Source organism: Typopeltis vanoorti, chromosome 25 (genome assembly GCF_054136105.1).
Source record: "Typopeltis vanoorti isolate ZY-2024b chromosome 25, IOZ_Tvanoo_1.0, whole genome shotgun sequence".
In the NCBI taxonomy this organism is placed as follows: Eukaryota; Metazoa; Arthropoda; class Arachnida; order Uropygi; family Thelyphonidae; genus Typopeltis; species Typopeltis vanoorti.
Window position 1 is genome coordinate 36,647,900 of NC_143573.1, and position 20,086 is coordinate 36,667,985.

Here is a 20,086-nt window from a genome sequence, read left to right on the forward strand (position 1 = left end):
AGCCTATAGAACAAGTAAAACATTTCAGCTACTTAGGCACAATTTTTAGTAAAGATGGTAAATTGAATATGGAAATAGACAACAGAATCATCAAAGCTGGTATGATTGGAAGTCAACTGAATAAATTTATATGGGATAAAAGAGATTAGTCAAAACACTAAATTAGCTGTATACTAGACAGTGTTCAAGCCAATTTTAACTTAATAATCTGAGAGATGGGTTAGAAATAAAACACTTGACCAAAGACTAGAGACTACAGATATGAGAGGCCTGAGAAAGATTAGTGGCATGAACAGATGCATCAATGGCAATGTCATATTAATAATGAGGATAATCGGAAAGAACTTGACATTGTTAGCATCCAGGAATGTGTTAGCAGGGCTAAATCTCAGGTGGTATTTTCACTTAAACAATGGGAGAAGGAAGATTAGCAAAACAAAAATTGTTGTCTGCCAAGTTGGCAGGAAAAAGACCCAGAGGAAGACCAAGATATAGGTGGATTGATACAGTGAAAAGTGCCTTAGAAGACAGAAATATAAGGCACTTTTTACTGTATCTGATAATGTTGGAGTCTTGACAAGTAACAGATTGATTTGGAGGAAAATTGTAGCTAGGAAGTTAGTGGCGATGTAAGTTTTCATGTAGTATTATCATATCCTGCACACCCCTTGAAGGTCTTTGTGAATCCTATTCATGTAATGTTGTGAACTTTATGTATCTTATTAATATGGATATGCTGATGGCTAGATAATCTGGAAACCCTGTGGTTTCCAGATTGTTATGTAATTTTCATTGGTCACTAAAACAGACAGATAATAATCTTGAAACCACAGGGTTTCCAGATTATCTAGCCATCAGCATACCCATGTCAATATAGTAAATATATTAACATGGTAAATATAATAAATATAGTTCACTAGAAACTATATTTATGTAAGGCGATGTGGTTTCTATAAACAGTAGTGTATAAATAATTAATATGCTCAAATAGACATATGCCCAATATAGCACATGAAGATTTATAAAATACCTCTTGAAAATAATATATATATATATATATATATATATATATATATATATATTTTATTTATTTTTTAATGCAGATATCCTTAAGGATGTTCATTACATCACCACAAAAATTAAAAGCTTTTTGGATGGTCAAGAAAATCTTCACAAAATGTTAAAGATTCAACGATCTTTAGTTAGTGGTCAGCCAAAAATATTTGTTCCAGGAAGAAAATATATAAAAGAAGGAATACTTATGAAGGTATTTGTGAATTATCAAATTTTTCCTGCAATGCAAATATTTTTAATGCTGTTACTTATGGATATTTGTCACACAGTACTGTGAGGATAACCCATTCTGGACTAATCAGTGTTTATGAAACTATCCCATTGATTTCTCTTAATTTAATATTTGAATGTGAAAATTAAGTCATATTGAGTAAAATGCTTTTTTATGTGCAGCAGCTTGTCTGTACTGAGATATCTAAATAGGTAATATTTCATGTTAACTTTATTCCATGTATAGATATTATGTAAATAGGTTTGTTATTTTCATGCCTTAAACAATACTAACAAAATTCATTTGGAAGCATATTACATGGCAAAACACAACAAATTACTATTGTTTTGCTGTAGCTGACAGTATTTTATGCTATATGCAAATTTTGTTACCATAGTTCATGTTGAAGTTTTTCCACTTGGTTAGACTGTAATAAATTTAGTTTAATCCTTTATCCAAGTGTAAGCAAACAAAGTTTGTGCCTGGACTGAGGCAATGCCTGGTAAAGGTGACCAAGCTCTCATCACTCCTTGTCTCAGTATCTCCTATAATGCAAAGCACGTCTCCTTGCAGACATGTATAATGTTATGCATTAAGGGAACGGCCACTACCCAGACTGGTTTCGACCTTTATTGAGGTCTCGTCAGTGGGAGTCAGACCCAGAAGTGGTGATACTAAGGCAGAAGCAATGGAGAGGTCATATTTACCTCCCACTGACAAGACCTCAATAAAGGTTGAAACTGGTCTGGGTAGTGGCCCTTCCCTTAATGCATAGCATTATACATGTCTGCAAGGAGATGTGCTTTACATTATGGGAGATACTGAGACAAGGAGCGATGAGAGCTTGGTCCACCTTTACCATGAGTTGCCTCAGTCCTGAAAATACTTCAGGTGCAAACTTTGTTTGCTTACACTTGGATTAAGGATTAAACTAAATTTATTATAGTCTAACCAAGTGGAAAATAAACTTTCAACATTTTTCCCTAAATCCAGAGTAATTTAATAATAAGGGGGTACACCTTTTGGCAACTCATATAGGTAAATATGATCTCTCCATTGCTTCTGCCTTAGTATCACCACTTCTGTGTCTGGCTCCCTCTGACGAGACCTCAATAAAGGTCGAAGAAAGCTAATTTCTGAAGATCATTGATTATATTTTGAAACAAATTAAAAACTTAATGTTTCTTCCCCTTTAATAAAAAGGTTACTTTTTAATGAAACTGAGTTCGTAAATGAACGTACAAGAATTGCATCTATTGCATATATCAGGGAGACTAAAATCCTTCTTTTGTTAAATACTGGATTTTATTGAGTCTTTCAATATAAATATACTGGAGTTAATCAAAAATAACTAATGATAGTATGGAGTGACAATGTCTCCACCAATATTGTTATTTCCGGAATGTTACAGTGTAGCCTGTGAAGTTAACTGAGGCACGGCTGTTGCTGTTACCCCTCAGATGAGTAAATGAGTGGCTTTGCTCAGTGGTGGGGGAGTCTGCCACCGTGTAGAGCCAACCGGTTCTCAGAGTTCTTCTCAGTGACAGGGTGAGTCTGTTATTGAGGGGAACAACACTGAGTTTCTGACTTTTTGATCCTGCGGGTCGTTATTGGGTGATCCACGTGATCTCACGAGTTTTTGGAGAGGTTACCCCACACTTAAACAGGGAAACCAGTCTGGGTAGTGGCCCTTCCCTTAATGCATAGCATTATACATGTCTGCAAGGAGATGTGCTTTGCATTATGGGAGATACTGAGACAAGGAGTGATGAGAGCTTGGTCCACCTTTACCAGGAGTTGCCTCAGTCCTGAAGATACTTTGGGCACAAACTTTGTTTGCTTACACTTGGATAAAGGATTAAACTAAATTTATCTTGGTTCATGCCATTTTAGAGTGCTGAATTTTCAAGTGCTCTGGTAGAGTTGTCTTCATCCTAAGTATTGATTTCATGACACAAGTTGATTTATTGTGTCATGTTCAACTTTACAGAAATGTTAGAGATATTTGTTAAACAGAAGTAGTAGTAATAATATGCTTGGTTTCTAGGCCGCTTCATATTATTGAGGTAGCAAATAGCAGTAGTGGATTTGCATACTTGTAATCATCCTCTTAAATATCAATTCTCACCTACTGAGCCATCATAAGTGGAAAGGCCTAGGTCCATTTGTGATCTCCCACTTTACATCCAAAGTACATGTGTTTTCTTGATTAGAGGAGTGACTGTTTGTTTTGTAGATTTTAGCAGTCAAAATCACATGGTCTTTCCCTTTGTACATCAGCAAGCAGACAACCACACAAAATGCACAGTGCCAATTACCAGAAAGCAAATGTTAAACACAAGAGCAGAACCAAACATTCTGCTCAGATTAGTAGCTCTACTACTTACTTTTTCATAGTGCATTCTTAGCATATGAATGAAGCTATTTCATTGGATAGTGTCAGTGTCATATACACTATATACCAATAATTGTGCGAACACTTTAGCAATTTACAACTGATATCGGCAGGCGAACCCTAATATGGGGGTATGCCAGTGTTCATCTCCTGCACCTTTTGAGGGAGGCTTTCCACCAATGTGTGGCTGACATCAGGTGGAATTTGTCTCCATTCCTCCAAAGCAGCACTGAATTCAGTGACAGATAGGACATACTGTCTGTACCTCAATCGCCTCTCCAGTTTGTCTCAAGTGTTCGATGGGGTGTTCAGGACTCTGTGCAGGCCAGGGCAGTCATTTAACACCCATCTATTCATACCATTCTATAACACCTGCAGCTTTGTGTCATGGGGCATTGTTGTCTTGATAGTAACATGGGTCTGTTCCATAAAAACTCCACAATGTAGGAAGCGCCTGATTATCCAGAATATCAAGTTACTGATCTCCTTCATGGAACCATGGACAACAACCAGTGGTCTCACTTCAAACCCCACACCATTACTAAAGTGGTCAGCATCAGAAAAAGAAAGCCAGATTAAGAAGATTATAGTAGATATGTGTAATTTGTCTCTACTATACACTGTGTGTGTGTGTGTGTGTATAAAATTAGTTTGAATGACTATATACCGAGAATGAAAAAGAATAAGATTTAATGTTAAGATACTACTAGTTTCGTTGAATAAATCAACTTCTTCAGGTATTACAGGCAAAGAATTATATAAAATAACATCAATAGATCTTATATAAAAGACAATAGCACATTTAAAAACAGGAATGCGTGCTGGAGTTCCAATTGCAGTTGACTACGTGTGTGAGCTGTCACGAATGCACCAATACTGGACAGTGGCAATGTGTGCGTCAGAAAGATTGCAACCAAGGTTGTTGTTAATATGGAATGAATCAAGGGATATTTCTCTAGATTCAATTATATACACACACACACACGCACGCACGCACATATATATATAAAAAGCCAAAAAAAGACAAATTTTGTTTCACTCTTAAGAACATAAGTGATTTCAGGATGTAATAAAAAATAAACATGATTTCTTCAGCATAGTGAAGAATGGTATTAAATAATCAGAGCTCTTTAAGATTGCACACTTTGTGAAAACTCCTGTTCTATATTCTGGCATAAGAAAGTATTTGTAGTTGACACATCTTAAGCAAGAACTTCATCACTGAAAGAATTTAACTTCTAGTCTTTAAAATCTATCCATAAAAATCCATCTTATTCTATAAGATGGAATTAATGTGCTATCCATAAGCACACTTTTCTAGTTCAAACAGTTAACATATTACATGAGGAGACATTGCAAAGAAAAAATAAATAAAAATACAGGCAAAGATCATGTTGAAACCAAAGCATTAGTCTAGTAGAACAACATTTATATCAAGTGGAAATTACTATTTACATAAAGCAATGCAGTAATACAAGCAAAAATATTTTATTAACATTTGGTTGATGGTATGTCTAAATTTCCAAAAATTGCATATAAGAGACCAAGAAATTAGATAATTATTATTATTATATCACACTTCCAGGGAGTCCAAAGACTGATTGAGGGAGAACATCTACTCTACAACTCTTCATCTCACTACTTCACCAACCTTCATCTAACACCAACGCCATCTACTACCGACTACCACCATTATTACTTTTACAGACGATCACAAACATCCATGCCTACGACAGGATTCGAACCCACAGCCTTTTGGATGGAGAGCAGATTCACTAACCACTCGGCCAACCAGGCCGCTTGGTTAGCATATCCTAATTTTTTCCATGAATTTTTTAAAATAATTATAATGAAAAGAAATCTATTATAATCACTTCATAATTATCACATGATTAATGTAATACTTTCAAGTGCAGATGCACTTTTAGGCTTCAAACCTACATCAAGTTTTTGTTATTTTATATTTGTTTTATTTGGCTTGTTAACCAGTTATGCCTTTTTTATTTAGCCGTGAGCAAGTCATTTTCTAGATTGAACTATGTGTAAGGTAATTGCAATATTTTAAGCAAATTGGAAATAAATCCATGTAATTTTTGTACCTCTCATGTTAAGAGGGAAAAAAGAAGAAAAAAAAAAAAATATATATATATATAAGTATATCCTATTCACAGTCCAGCATGCTATATGTTGTATGTTCTTATAACTGAGATTAATGTTAAAAATTATGCACATAATGGTTTCTAAAATAAAGTTTGATAGTTTTTTTTTTCCCTTCCAGAAAAATGCATGTTAACTTGTGCATTTTACACTGATAAAAAATAAATTATTAATTTATTCATTAATTGTAATGACTACTGGAGTACTGTAGCTACATAACTTTTGCAAAACATGAGGTGAACTTCATTTATTTTAACCTTCAGTTAACTGACCCTTGAAAATAATTTTATTTTAACATGTTATTTTTTAAAAAATAACGTGTGCATATGTTATTTATTTATTTTTATTAAGTAATTTAAGTTTTGATTAGGTCTGCCAGTAAGATTCTAGTTTTTAACTTTCTATTAACAGGTTAGTCATCAAGGTGATTCTGCTCATGAGAGAATATTTTTTCTATTCAGTGATGTCATTATGTACTGCAAACCACTTCAGAAGAATTCTACATTGTTAGCTCCTAGATCTCTTGTATTTTGTGCCATATATTCTTTGGAACACTGTTCTGTGGAAGTGATGTTAGGAAGTATAGAAAGCCAAAGAATGCTATTTAAGGTGAGCACTTAATAACAAATCTTGCATTTCATGTAGATTTGTTATTGTTTGTTAATTATTCATTAATATGCAAAAAATGTTACTAGATTATTCATTGATGCTTTCATGTTTGAGAAAGTTTTGAAATGACAGTTGTGAAATGTAGTGATGTTCAGAATTTGAAGAATAGTAGAGACACATCAAATGAATGTTGCACAATGGCATAACTTTAAACCAGAGAAAGTAGTGGTATATGGGCAGAAAAAATAGTGGGATTTCTATATTTGGCATTCTCTGGCATGGAATGTATAATTGCACAAATGTGCATGTGATAACCTTTGTAGTATAAGGAATCATATGCAGTCAACTTTCGCTGTAGGAACACCATTATAACAAACTACTAGAAAGTCTCAACTGAAGCCACATAGGTAGAATGCACTGCCTATACATAAATTCACTACAGCTAACTGTCAACTATAACAAACTGTCCCTGTTGTCCAATGAGTTTTCTATAGTAGTTGTTGTGTGCTTGCGCTATGGACAGTAATTCTTGTGCTTGCAGGGTGGAATGGGAGGTTGGACTTCAATTCCTTGTTATATGTATATATATATATATATATATATATATAAAACAAGATTTAAAGAACAAGATTTCAAATAAAATGTTCTCTCTGCTATCTCACTGTGTAAACTCTGGCTATTTTGAATTCGAAGGTAAACTATATAAACAGGTCAAAGGATTAGCTATGGGAAGCCCCCCCCCCTCTCTCCTGTATTAGCCAACATTTTTTTCAAGAATTTTGAACAAAACACAATCTCCTCTTTTAGTTTAAAACCAAGAATTTGGCTTAGATATGTGGACAATATATTCCTCATATGGGAGCATGGTATTGAGAATCTTCACAGGTTTCTCAACCACTTAAACAACCTCCATCAGGATATAAAATTGACCATGGAGATTGAAGAAAATAGTTCCATCTGTTTCCTAGATGTTAAACTCACCAAGACGCCTGAATCAATAAAAGTCTCTATATTTAGAAAGCCAACACACACGGACAGATATTTGAATGCGTCCTCACATCACCATCCAGCACAAAAGTTGGGTATCATATCAACTCTTGCAAATCGTGCAAGATCTGTACTGTCAGATGAAGAAGAACTAAAAAAAGAACTACAACATCTTAAATGGACCTTTAAAAACAATGGCTACTCTTTAAAAAGTATTAACAACCAATTATCCCACCGTCAACGTAGAGACACAGAACGACTCCAAAGGTCATATCATCTTGCCATATATCAGCACACTATCCAAAAAGCTGAGTAGAATCCTAAAGAAGTTTAACATACAAACGTGCTTCTCGACTCTGCCAAAAATAAGATCACGTTTCAACAACTATAAACAATCTCACAACCTTCTACAATTCCCAGGTGTATACAAGGTCACATGTGAGTGTGGAAAGCCTTACTATGGGCAAACAGAGAAATCTATCCTCCTACGTCTCGAGGAGCACCAGAGAGACATTGCTTATAAGAGAACCAGAGCAACTGCTCTGTCGGGCCATGTCCTGTTTTCAATAAACACGAACAACGAAAGCCGCCAACATGAGATAAATTGGACATCAACTTCAAACCTACACATTTGCCATGATGAGGTGGAATGCCGCATTATGGAGTCAAAAGAAATCACCTTGGACCCGCTTCATATGAACAATAATCTCAGCTATAATTTGCCTGACTCTTTCAACTCTACTATCAGATACTGGAGATTGCGTGGTTCCACACACACGCACAAGTGTACAACAATAGAAGTTTAACACAGACTATAGCTCAAGTTCATAATAACTGTAATTCACAGTCGAATATTATAACTTTATAATTGTATAGTTTTAGAGTGTCTCAGTGTTATTTTCAGTGTCTTTTAATATCTTTCTATGTTCTTAACGCCTGATGAAGTCAATCTCGATGAAACATGTTGCGTTTTCAAATAAATCTCATTTTGTTATAATTCTCGGGTTTTAAGTCAGTTAATATTAAAAATGAACATATCCCAACCCCGAGTTAATAGTAGTAGTCATATATATATATATATATATATTTGTGCTTAGGCTATGCATATTGGTGAAGTGAATGTTAAAGGGGTGGTTAATATTATTTGAGGGAGACTTTTCTATAGTCTTCCTGTGGAAACACAAATTTGTGTTGTTTTTCATATCATTGGAGTAAACTAGATTAGTAAGAACACATACTGGTGAGATACTCTTAGGCACGTTGCCTATGCAGTAAGCAATCAGTATGTTGGCCATGTTTTTCACAGTGTTGCCTCACCACTTAAGGAAATACAAGGATATTGTATTTACTCAAGGCACATTTGGCAGACCCTCAGGGAAACCTGAACTCCCCCCCCCCCCCTACAGGGCACATCCCTGTGCAGAAAATTGAAGAACACCTCTCAGATATGAGTGATTGGAGGGAAATGAAATGTCTCCCATGGATCAACAGGCGACAGTAGCATTTGATCCATATTGAGCGGCTGCAGGTAGCATCTGTTCCCCTTGTTAGGGCAGTTGAAAGAACCATTAAAGTTGGACAGATGAGTATCAGTGTGCTGACTATAAAAACAAAACATGACTGAAATTTGGTGCAGTATGGAAGTACAAAAGAAAAGTACATGCTTGCTCAGACATCATCCAGATAAACAAGGTTTATTCAGGTGACTCAACTGAGTAATTACGGTTGGATCAACAAGTCAGCTACTGAAAAAAGTACAATAAGAGTAATATTAGCAAGAGACATGCTATCAGTGAGAATGTGGATGCACTTTATGGGTTCCTGGAAAGAAAGATATTCTTACCATTGGAGGAAATTGGAATGTGAAGATTGGAAAGGCAACGAAGGATGGGAAAGAATAAGGGGCAAATATGGATATGGAGAAAGCAGTGAAAGAGGAAAATGAGTGCTTGAATTTGCCTTGAAGCATGACATGGTAATGTGCAACAAAATTCCAGCAAAAATACTGCAGAAAGTGGAGATGGCAATCATCTGATGGAAGAACAAAGAACGTACTAGACATGATAATCATAAGCAAGAGATGTGCCACATTAGTTCAGCAGTGTTGAACATTTCAAGGAACAGATTTCATGGAATTAGATCATAGCTTAGTGATTGCCAATATCAAGTTGAAACTAAGGTGACAAGTGAAGGCAGTTTCATAGTCAGAGAGACATGAGGAGCAAGGAAGTCACAAGGAAAGTGTATAGGAAGGTAAGAAAGAATTGAAATTCATTATGGAAAAGGAACTTGATGGAAACAACAAAGTGGTGTTTGCCATCAAGAGGGCGGTGGAACAAACAGTCCCAGAGACAGAGAAGCCAAAGAAGAGGTGGATCTCACAGGAAACATTAAAGATAATTCAAGAGCATTAAAGATTAGGAGAGCAAGCTCTCTGGAAATGGAAAAACAGTACAGAGCAAAATGAAGTGAAGAAGGCAGTTAGAAGAGACAAATCAAAACAACTAAAGGAACGGTGATATTTTAAATAAATATTGTGATGAATACAGATCAAGAGAAGTATAAAGATGATCAGAAACATCAACAAGAAATGGAGTCCAAACAGAAAATTATATGAAATTTTGATGAGCACGGAAGAAATGAGAGAGAGAGAGAGAGAGAGAGATGGGCAAGATACTGCTCAAAGTTATATGAGACACATGGAGATGTTGATGTTCAAAAGAAGTTAATTGATGAATTGAGGGAAATATCACCACAAAGCACAGAAGAAACAGATATACTGAAGGATGAGGTTGTAAAGGCAGTAAAATACCTGAAGAACCATAAAATCCCCAGGAATGATATCACTGGGGAGCTGCTGAAACATAATAGTGAGGTCATCATAGACGAATTACACTGCCTGTGTTATATTTCATGGGACAAAGGGAAAGCACCAAAAAATTGGTGCTTTCCCTTTGTCCCATGAAATAAACAAGATCAGTTCTAATACCTATTCACAAAAAAAAAGGAAGCAAAACTGACTGCAAAAACTACAGAACAATTGCTTTAATGAGTCATGTGAAAAAAGTACTTATAATGATAATTATAGAAAGAATAAGGAAAGTAATGGAAGAAAATCAGGAAGCTGAGCAAGCAGGATTTAGAAGAGACAGAAGTGCTGTGCACCAAATATTAACCATCTTCTCCCTTCTATGTGCTAAGCCCTACTGGCCTATTATAAAGCTATCTTAAGCCTTTCTAAGTCGTATCCATTTCGAGGATAAGGTGACTAGCCCTATGCCTCGGTATATTCTATGGCTGCAGTCGCGTGTGTTCACAGGGCCAATTTGCCTGCTTGCAGGAGGAAAAACCTCAGATAAACTGGGGAGAAAAACCCTGCCATCCATGCCCAAGACTGGCTAACTTGGCTATGTCTGAGAAAGATCCTTAATCTCCTCACGTTGGTGACAGGAATTGAACCCAGGACACTCCTTTCCCATGCATATGGTTGTGAAGCACATAGCCACTAGGCTAATCATGCAGACACCAAGTGGAATTTGTGCCTTGTGCTTTCTAGCTAATTAGGCCATTAGCCCCACTTCTGTTCCACTTTGCTCACTTTTAACTCTTGCATTAATGGAATAGACAAACCATGTCTTGTCATACCAAAAAAAAAAAAAAGGAATTAATCTTGACTAGTTATTCTTCTGAGCTTTGATGTTTTCCCTTCCTGAAGTTGTACCTGGAAATTGTGTTCAGGACTTAATATCCATTTTGTCTCTTCATGCAGTCATGTTCTTTTGATGTCTCTTCAGACACATTCTTCTTTTTATTCCTTCCTGACTTCCCATTTCCATGTATTTAATCTAAAACAAGCTGGATATGCATTTTTCCCCCTTTTATTATCTGGAAGTTCATTCATTAGTTAATGCCCATTATTTTGGGTTCAGTCATTCTTGATCTATAAGGAACTCCTTGTCTGCATCGCCCACATTCAAATATGTAGAAAGATTCAGAGACATTCATTTACTGTATTTCCAAGAGTATTTGATTGGGTCTAACATAGATAACTGCTCAATAAGCTATCATCTTATTGAGCAATTATCTATGTTTTTAATCATAGATAACTGCTCAATAAGATGATACTATGATAACCAGAATTTGTAATCAAGTTGTCAGTTTCCTCTCTGGCCATTTAATGTGTGGTATGACAGATGTCTTCTCTTTTTTAGATTTCCTTACCAATGCAGGAATTCCTCAGGACTCTATTCTTTCATACTCTCTTTCTCTAATGCAGAATGACTTTCTCTTACTGGCCTCAAATCTCCTACTCCTGTTCAATTTTTGCAACACTTCATTTCTCCATCTCATTTGACAAACCTTGCTATGCTCTAACATTCAAAGCTTCAAGATCATCTCCATCCCATGTCCACACAATTCATTGCAAGAAAATTCTTCACAATATAATTGAAATAATATTGTAATGATACACATACAAAACAAGAAATATTTTAGGCAATATAGTTTCTTTTTGCATTTCTGTATTTATTTAATTGCATGTTATTTAACTTTTTTTTTTTATAATATTTTTATTCCCTAGGTATTAATATTTTTTTTATACCTAGTCAGGAGAATAAATCACGGAGTTAAATAGATGAATATCATCATTAAGCTGGAACTACAAAAAAAAAAAAAAAAAATGTGGAGAGAATTCAAGGAGAAAGGTGACCAATGGGCACATGAGCAGTACAAAGCACAGGCCAGAAGGATAACCAGTGTGGTTATCCTTCTGGAAAGAAAAGCAAAAGCAGAGTATGAAAGGAAATTAACAGTGTACATCCAAGATAATCCTAAAAAGTTCTTTTAGTATGTTGCTAGTAAAAGGAAGAATGTTTATGACAGAATGATTTTAATGAATGCTGATGGTGGGGAGGTAACTGAATCATGTGAAATAGTAGAATTACTAAGTGCACACTTTGCTAGCATATATCATCCAGTTGGAGACATTGCAGTAACAAGAGAGATAAAAGCTTATATGGAAATGAAGTAAATGAACTGGAGGTGCCGAGCATATTACAGAACCTTGAGGTGAATATAGCTGTGGGATTAAATGGTATACCAGCTTTAATTTTACGAGAAAGTGCTTGGGAATTGGCATTGCCTTTGACCACATTGTTTAATCTAAGTCTCAGCTCTGGGTTAGTTCCAAGAGGATGGAAAGAGGAAAAAATAGTTCCATTGTATAAAGGAGGCTCCAAGACTAGTGTAACAAATTACTGACCAATCAGGATATCAGGATTTGTAGTGGAGAAGTTGATCAAGAGCAAAATACAGGAATAGACAGACAGAAATGGGATACTATATGGGGGTGGGTATGTGGTTTTGTGAAAGGTAGATCGTGCCTCAGTAACTTGCTCATGTTTTATAATACAGTGACAGCTGAGTTGGATAAAAGTAATGGGATTACAGTGATACCTGGATTTTGCAAAAGCTTTTGACAGGATAGCACATGGAATTCTTATCAGTAAACTGCAGCACATGGGGATGGATAAAAGGGCTTTTACAAGATTAATACAGAGGAAATTTTTCAGAACAGGTATGTGGAATAGGTGGCCAGAGTCTGTTGTGGGTGCTATGATGACTGTGAATGAGTTCAAAGCAAAATATGATAGATACTGTTTGAATTTCACTTTATGATGTTCAGGCCTCATGATGTTTAAGCCTCTTGCAATGAGTCTAAGGACTCCACAGAGTAGCTCTTAATAATAAAGTGAAATTAATATTTTGATTGGCAAGTTCCCTAATTTCTGTTCATTTCTTTTTTTTTTTCTTACTTAGATACTACAGACTTGATGGGATATTAATATTTTGCAAAAGTGAGATAGGGTGATTAGGGAGAGGGCACCAAATTTAAGAATGTTTATTTTTGTAACCTTTCACTATTTTTCTGCACACTTTAGACACATCCAGATGTGATTTTTTTTTTTTTAACTGATCTAATTCAGAAGATGAGGTACTTTCAATTATAGGATACCTGTGTGTTTTGGAACTGACTCCACTTTTCCTGCATCATAAAGAGATTTGGAAGGCTATTATTGTTCATTAAAGAAAATGATTCCCATCTGCAACTGAAATACTAATCTTCACCTTATTTCTGGTTACTAGGATTTTATGAAATTAAGAAATTTTAAAATTGATATTTGATAGTTGAATATACATATACAGTTGACCCTTGAACAACACAGGTTTGAACTGCATGGGTCCACTTATATGCAGATATTTTTTTCAATTAATATATTGGAACATTTTTTGGAGATTTGCAGCAATTTTAAAAGACTCAGATGAACTGCGTAGCTTAGAAATATCGAAAAAAAAATTAAGAAAAAGTTAGCTATGTCACAAATGCATAAAATTTATGTAGATACTAGTTTATTTTATCATTTACTACCATAAATAATACTGCATAGGGGTGTCAGCCCCCCCCCCCCAACCCCCATGTTCAAAGATCAACTGCATATAAATACATAGCGAAATCACTATGTTGACAGTACAGGTCTCGCAAAGCGTGCATTAACAGAGGGCTACAAAATGCACTGGGAAATAAGGAAGAGTTAAGAAAAAGTTAGGTATGTCATGAATGCATAAAATTTATGTAGATACTAGTCTATGTTATTATTTACTGCCATAAAATATACTCAAATATATATTATAAAAAGTTAAAATTTATCAACACTTATGCACACAAACACTTACAGACTGTATATGGTGCCATTTGCAGTCAAGAGAAATGGTTTGCATCCAATAATGGGATTTACTCACAGATTTATTTTAAAAATGATAAACTAAACTTTTATATGTTTTTGTCTGCTAACAGCTTAATTAGGAAGATAAACCATACTACAGAATATACAGAAAATCTGAACACTTCTAATGGGTGTTTTAAAATGTATAATATTAAAATATTATACATTTTAATGTTATACATGTTATACTTATTTTTTTTTCTTTTTTTTTAATTCTCTAGTACTTTTATCCTTCCCATGAAGCTGTTAGTAGACAGTAAAACATGTAGCAGTTTATTTATACAATAAATTTACAAGTGAATCCTGTTATTATCCCCATTATTATACTTATTATTCTCATAGTTTGGTTTCAGTAAGTCAGTATCTCTTTTAGAACAGATTATTATAAAAGAGGCCTGAAAGAACCTGCCAAAGTGATCATAACACATGGCATCTTAAATTATAATCAGTGAATCAAAATATGCAATTTTTGAAATTTCCTGAACACCACACCACTAATGCTTATTACACGTGATTACCAGCATTGGTTTGGAAAAATCGTGGGTTCCAACAAGCATGCTATAATGCGAATTGACAAGATCAAGTGCAGCATATACATTAAGCAGAAATTTAGTCTTTTTCATAACTGAACTTAACTTAAGTGATTCATTTGAAAATGCTGAATCCAAATCTGCCTTTGGGGGGAGAAAAAAAAACATTCAAGTATTGAACATATGCACAGTTCTGATTTTTGAATATGATAAATTAGTAAGTCATAATATTAAAATTTTAAGTTATTGTGATTGATTGCTATTTTGTGACTCATAGTGTGTAACAGTGGTATGGAAATGAATGGAATCATGGTTTAAAGTGACCATGTCTGACTGTCTTACATCACACAACACTGTAGCAAACATGGTCTTTAGGTTCTCATTTGCATTCAGATATCTTCAAATATCTAACTTTATATACCAGGAGTAGCCAAACTTCATGCCCCTGCAAGCCACATACAAGACTCTGACTCAAGAGCTGCAATGAGTTTTTTTCAGGATAATCTTAACAAATGATTTCAAAAATCATTTCTTTTATATATATATCAGATTCATTATTTTGCCTAGGTGTAAAAATAAATAATATAATAATATAATATAAAATAAATAAATAATATGTAAAAAAATTGTATAAAATAAATGAGCAAATTAAAAAAATGATTTTTTAAAATGAAATAGTGAATTAATTATTGAATTTGTGAGTTTGCTTCTGTTTTTTCAGGCTTCTAAAGTCTGTCTTATAGTTTGTTAGCAGTATGCAGCAGCTTGTTAAGATGTTGATTTGAGTTGTGCACAGTCATTTGATTTGAATTTCATAGAGGAGTACAGGGATTCACAGGAATAGGTTGCACCCTCCATGGAGTGCAGATTCATAATGGGAGGTTCATTCAACTAACAGCATATTTATCATAACAAATCTTAAAATCCTTAACACTCCTTGCATTAACAACACATTCTGGTAATGCATTCCATTCACTGACAATTCTCCATGTAAAAAAAATCTACTCTTTGCACCCCTCTTCATCACATTCTTACATAACTTCCAGGGATGGCATATGGTTTTTCCTCTCCCGCCATCTACTCTTTTTATAATCCGATAAAATCCTCTCACTAATTTAAATGTCTTTATTCTATCATATCACCTCTTTTCCTCCTATCCACCAAACTCTGCAATCTCAAACTCTCTTCATAGCAAGCATTCCAAAGTCCTGATATTGTCTTAGTCACTTGTCTCTGGACCATCTCCAATGTTTCCATATCACACTGAAAACCAAGTGACCAAATTTTTGCACAATAGTCCAAGTGTAGTCTGACCAGTGCTTTAATGGTGGCACAACCACTTCCTTATCCCTATGTAAGAGTACTTCTTATCATAGCAGCACTACGATCTGCAGTCTTTGCAACACTTGCAATATGCCTTTCAGTCTACTGTCAACTATCAGTCCCAAATCTCGAATCTGATTGACTTCCTGCAGTACAGGACCATCAGTATAGTACACAGCCTTATATTTTTGCACTTCAAAATGAACACCTTGCACTCATTAATAGTAAAACTACAGCGATAAGAAACCAAGTCAATAAGAAATAAGTCGGCAAACAGCTGTTCTTAAGTTCTGGTACTTTGATTCTGGAAGAAGTTTCCAAACTTGTGAATGATTTGGTTTTGTAATGACGTTTTAAGTTACCAATTTGCAAGTGTACTCCAATTTTATGTAATTATGGATTTGTTTTATATTAAAAAGATTTAATTTCATACTAACTATTGACTGTCGATGGTACACAGCTGTATTTGAAGGTATTTGAAGCTGTATTGTACCAAATGCATGCTTCTCATAAGCTGCAATTTGACCATGTCTGTTATATACGTTCATACATTAGCCTCCATAAAAGAAGTGTGGCCTGCTTTTGTTGTGTGTGGTTCATTTACAAGTGTTAAATAGCAATACATCAACATCATTCATGCAGTAAGAACTGCATACCTTTATTACTGAGTGTGAAATAAGGGACCAAAATGAAAGGTGGGCTCCTCATGATTGCTGCAAGATAATTTGACTCACTGGATTCAAAGGCTGGTATGATTTGTGTTAGTTCCAGTGATGGAGAGAACCAAAAGATCATCTAATAGATTGTTACTTATATTTAATTAGTGTACGTGGATTTTCTATTGAAACAAACATTTCATATCGTGCTCAAACTTCAAATCTGCAATAAGAATAGTGAATTACTCTTTAGACTTCTTAGCACTTGCTTCTGTTGCTATAAGTTACTGTGCTGGCAGATGAACTCTTCTGGTCTGGATAAGAATTCATCAGATGAAATCATTTATAAGATTATCACCACACTTCAGCTTTTGAACAGAAGAAATTAAACAGTCTTGTTAGAAAGTAGAACTTATCTAAACAATAACCTGAACTACTTAGCTTTCCAGAAATACAGTTCTGTTTTTAGAAATAGTAACAAAATCCTAGCTTCATATTTTGAGACAAAGAATAAAATTAGTTACTATGTCTTTGAGGTCCTGAATGTATTCTCTAAAGAATTCTCTTTAAAGAATATTTAAAAAGTAGGAATCATTCAGACTTGATGACAGTTCATTTGAGGTAAAAGGTGTGAGATTGAGACCAAAAGGATGAATTATAAAATCGGTTGCTGCTGTAGGCCAGAGGTGTTAGGGATGTTGTGGAAGATATGCATCAGCACATTAGCACAAGTTCAAATAGAGTAATTATTATGAGCGACTTCAACTTTGGAGACATACTGGAAGGAGGAAAGATCATTTGACAGGAAAGAATTAAATTTATACATCTACTAAGAGATAATTACTTGAAGCAGTATGTGATGGAGGAGACTCAGGGTATGCTTGTTAGATCTGGTTATAGGATCAGAAGATCTGTCCATAACTAAGGTGGCTAAATTGTCTCCAATTGTGGACTTTCAGTTAAGAAAGTTGTTTCAGACCACAAGGCAGGTGATATTTTATGCAGTGGAACTGCTTCAAGTTGCCTTAGGAGGAGCTTGAAGCAGTGCCATGGCATAAAAATCTGGAAGGCAAGGATGTTCACAGTGCATGGGAAATAGTCAAGGAGTATCTGGAGGAATCAATATCAGACTGTATATCCAAGGTCAAGGGGGTAAATCAGATAGGAGTTAGATGGATGAGTAGTATTATTAAGTATGAGCTCCCCCCCCCCCCCAAAAATATTGTTAAGGATATATAAGTAGAAAGGTGACTAGCAAGCACATGAGTACAAGGGTCAGGTAAGAAAGGTGACCAGCATGGTAAGGAAGGCACAATCAGATTATGAGAAGAAATTAGCCAAGCAGACCAAAGAAAATCTCAAACAGTTCTTTCATTATGTGGCAAGTAGGAGGAAGAATGTCTATGGAAAGGGAAGTTTAATGAGTGCTAATGTAAAGAGGTGACAGAGGCAGACAAAACAGTTGAGCTACTGAGTTACCACTTCTCAAAGGTGTGCCATCCAAGAAGATATCGTTATGGCACAGGTGACAGTGACTGATGTGAGACCAGAGGTTGTGTGTGGATTGGAGATACTTAGGATATAGCTGATTCTTAATTCACATACAACTGTGTGTCTGGCAGAGTTCCAAGGTAATGGAAGAATGGCCAAATATTCCTTTGCATGAAGGATGATCAAAGTCTGTGAGGAGTGGTGGTAAAAGTTCTGGAAATAATGGTTGAAAAGAGAATTAAGGAATAGGTAGATAGGAATATGATACTCTGAGGGACAGCATGGCTTTGTGAAGGGTCGGTCATTATGTGCAATTTACAAACTTTTTATAATAGAGTGATAACCGAGTTGGATAAAGAAAATGGCTACATGATGATATTGCTGGATTTTGCAAAGGCATTTTACAGGATACCACATGAAACTTACGTGGTATCCTGTAAAATTATGTGGAAACCTCACAGACTAGAACAAATGGATTAATATGAAACTGATATGGATACAGGGATAGATGATAAACTGCTACCAAAAAGTAGTATATGGAGGAGCAGAATCCAAGGAAAGCAGGTGATAGTGGTGTGCCACAAAGCTTTGTACTTGGACCACTGCTGTTTAATATGTGCATAAATGATAAAGGAAATAATTTGAAAGGAGATATTCAGTTGTTTGCTGGTGATGCAAAGTTAATCACAGTGATGTAGAGAGTTTGCAAGATGATTTAAATAGGCTCACAGCATGGGAAAAACATAGCGGATGTCAATTTAATGTGAAAAAGTGTAAATGTAATGCATTTTGGGTTAAAAAGATTACAAGCTATGTACCATTGAGGTACTCTGGGAAATTAAAGCCAGGGGATTTGAGGGGGAGAGTAGATGAAGTTCAGAGGGCATATTGCTAAGGTAGCCGAGGGTAGTTCACAGGATTACTTGATTATTGAAGAACACACTAACAAGTAGAGATGAGAGAATTATCATTCATCTTTATAAAGCCTTGATATGACCACATCTGGATTACAGTTCTCAGGTCCGGTCACCTGGATTTCTTGGGAATGAGTGGTGGAGAGGATCCAGAGTGAGCAACCAAGATAGTGAGTGGTTTGTAAAATGCTCCCTGTGAGGATAGATTGAGGGTTTGTGGGTAACAGAAGTTGGTTGATAGGTGGGTATTGTTTAATGGATTTTATAGAATTAATGCAGAGAAAATATTTCAGCACTTGGCTAGAGGGGTGAAACAAGAGGTTATCTGTGGAAATTGGGTAATTTGTAAGCAAGGGTGTGAAGACTAAATTTTTGCTTGGGGACTGGTGAATGAGTGGAATGGCTTGCCAGAGTCAGTCGTGAGTGCTTTGTCTATTAATGGTTTTAAGGAAAAGTGCGATAGATGTTATGTGGAAAATTTGGGTAGCCCACGTTAAGTCTTAGAACTCCGTGGAGATGCTCTTGCAAATAATAATAACGTTCAAAAGTCCATGAGCTGAAAATGTGGTTGGCATTTATTAATTATAAAAATTTCTTTGAAATTTTCTTTTCAGTGTGATACTACTTCTTCTGGAACTGTTATATTCACTTTTTATCTCAGCTCAATATCCTGTGAAAGAGATGTAAATAGTAATAATGAATAGCTAGAACTTTTATCATTTCTTGTGGTTCAGTGGAAGAACCACATGTGTCTGTGAGAAACATTTCTTGTCCATTCAAAGATGAATTCCTGATCTCTGTCAGAAGTATCACCCCTTTCTACATGGAAACTGCATTTTTTTTCTCTTGTATAACAGATACCTGATTGATAACATACAATATACAAAAACCTATCAGTCAGCAATTCAGCCCTTAATCCTGATTCCCTTAGTCCTGATTAGTATCTTAGTAATAATT

General features: G+C 35.3%; 1 protein-coding gene across 2 annotated transcripts in view; it reads left to right on the plus strand.

The window, feature by feature from the left end:
• LOC150092667 (putative protein tag-52) overlaps positions 1–20,086 on the plus strand; it is a 177,256-nt gene that overhangs the window by 132,286 nt on the left and 24,884 nt on the right. For both annotated transcript variants that reach the window (XM_090414638.1, XM_090414639.1), the window contains 2 exons: positions 1,104–1,267; positions 6,249–6,446. In XM_090414638.1, the coding sequence (XP_090270764.1) occupies positions 1,104–1,267; positions 6,249–6,446 (362 nt within the window). The remainder of the gene's footprint in view (positions 1–1,103; positions 1,268–6,248; positions 6,447–20,086) is intronic.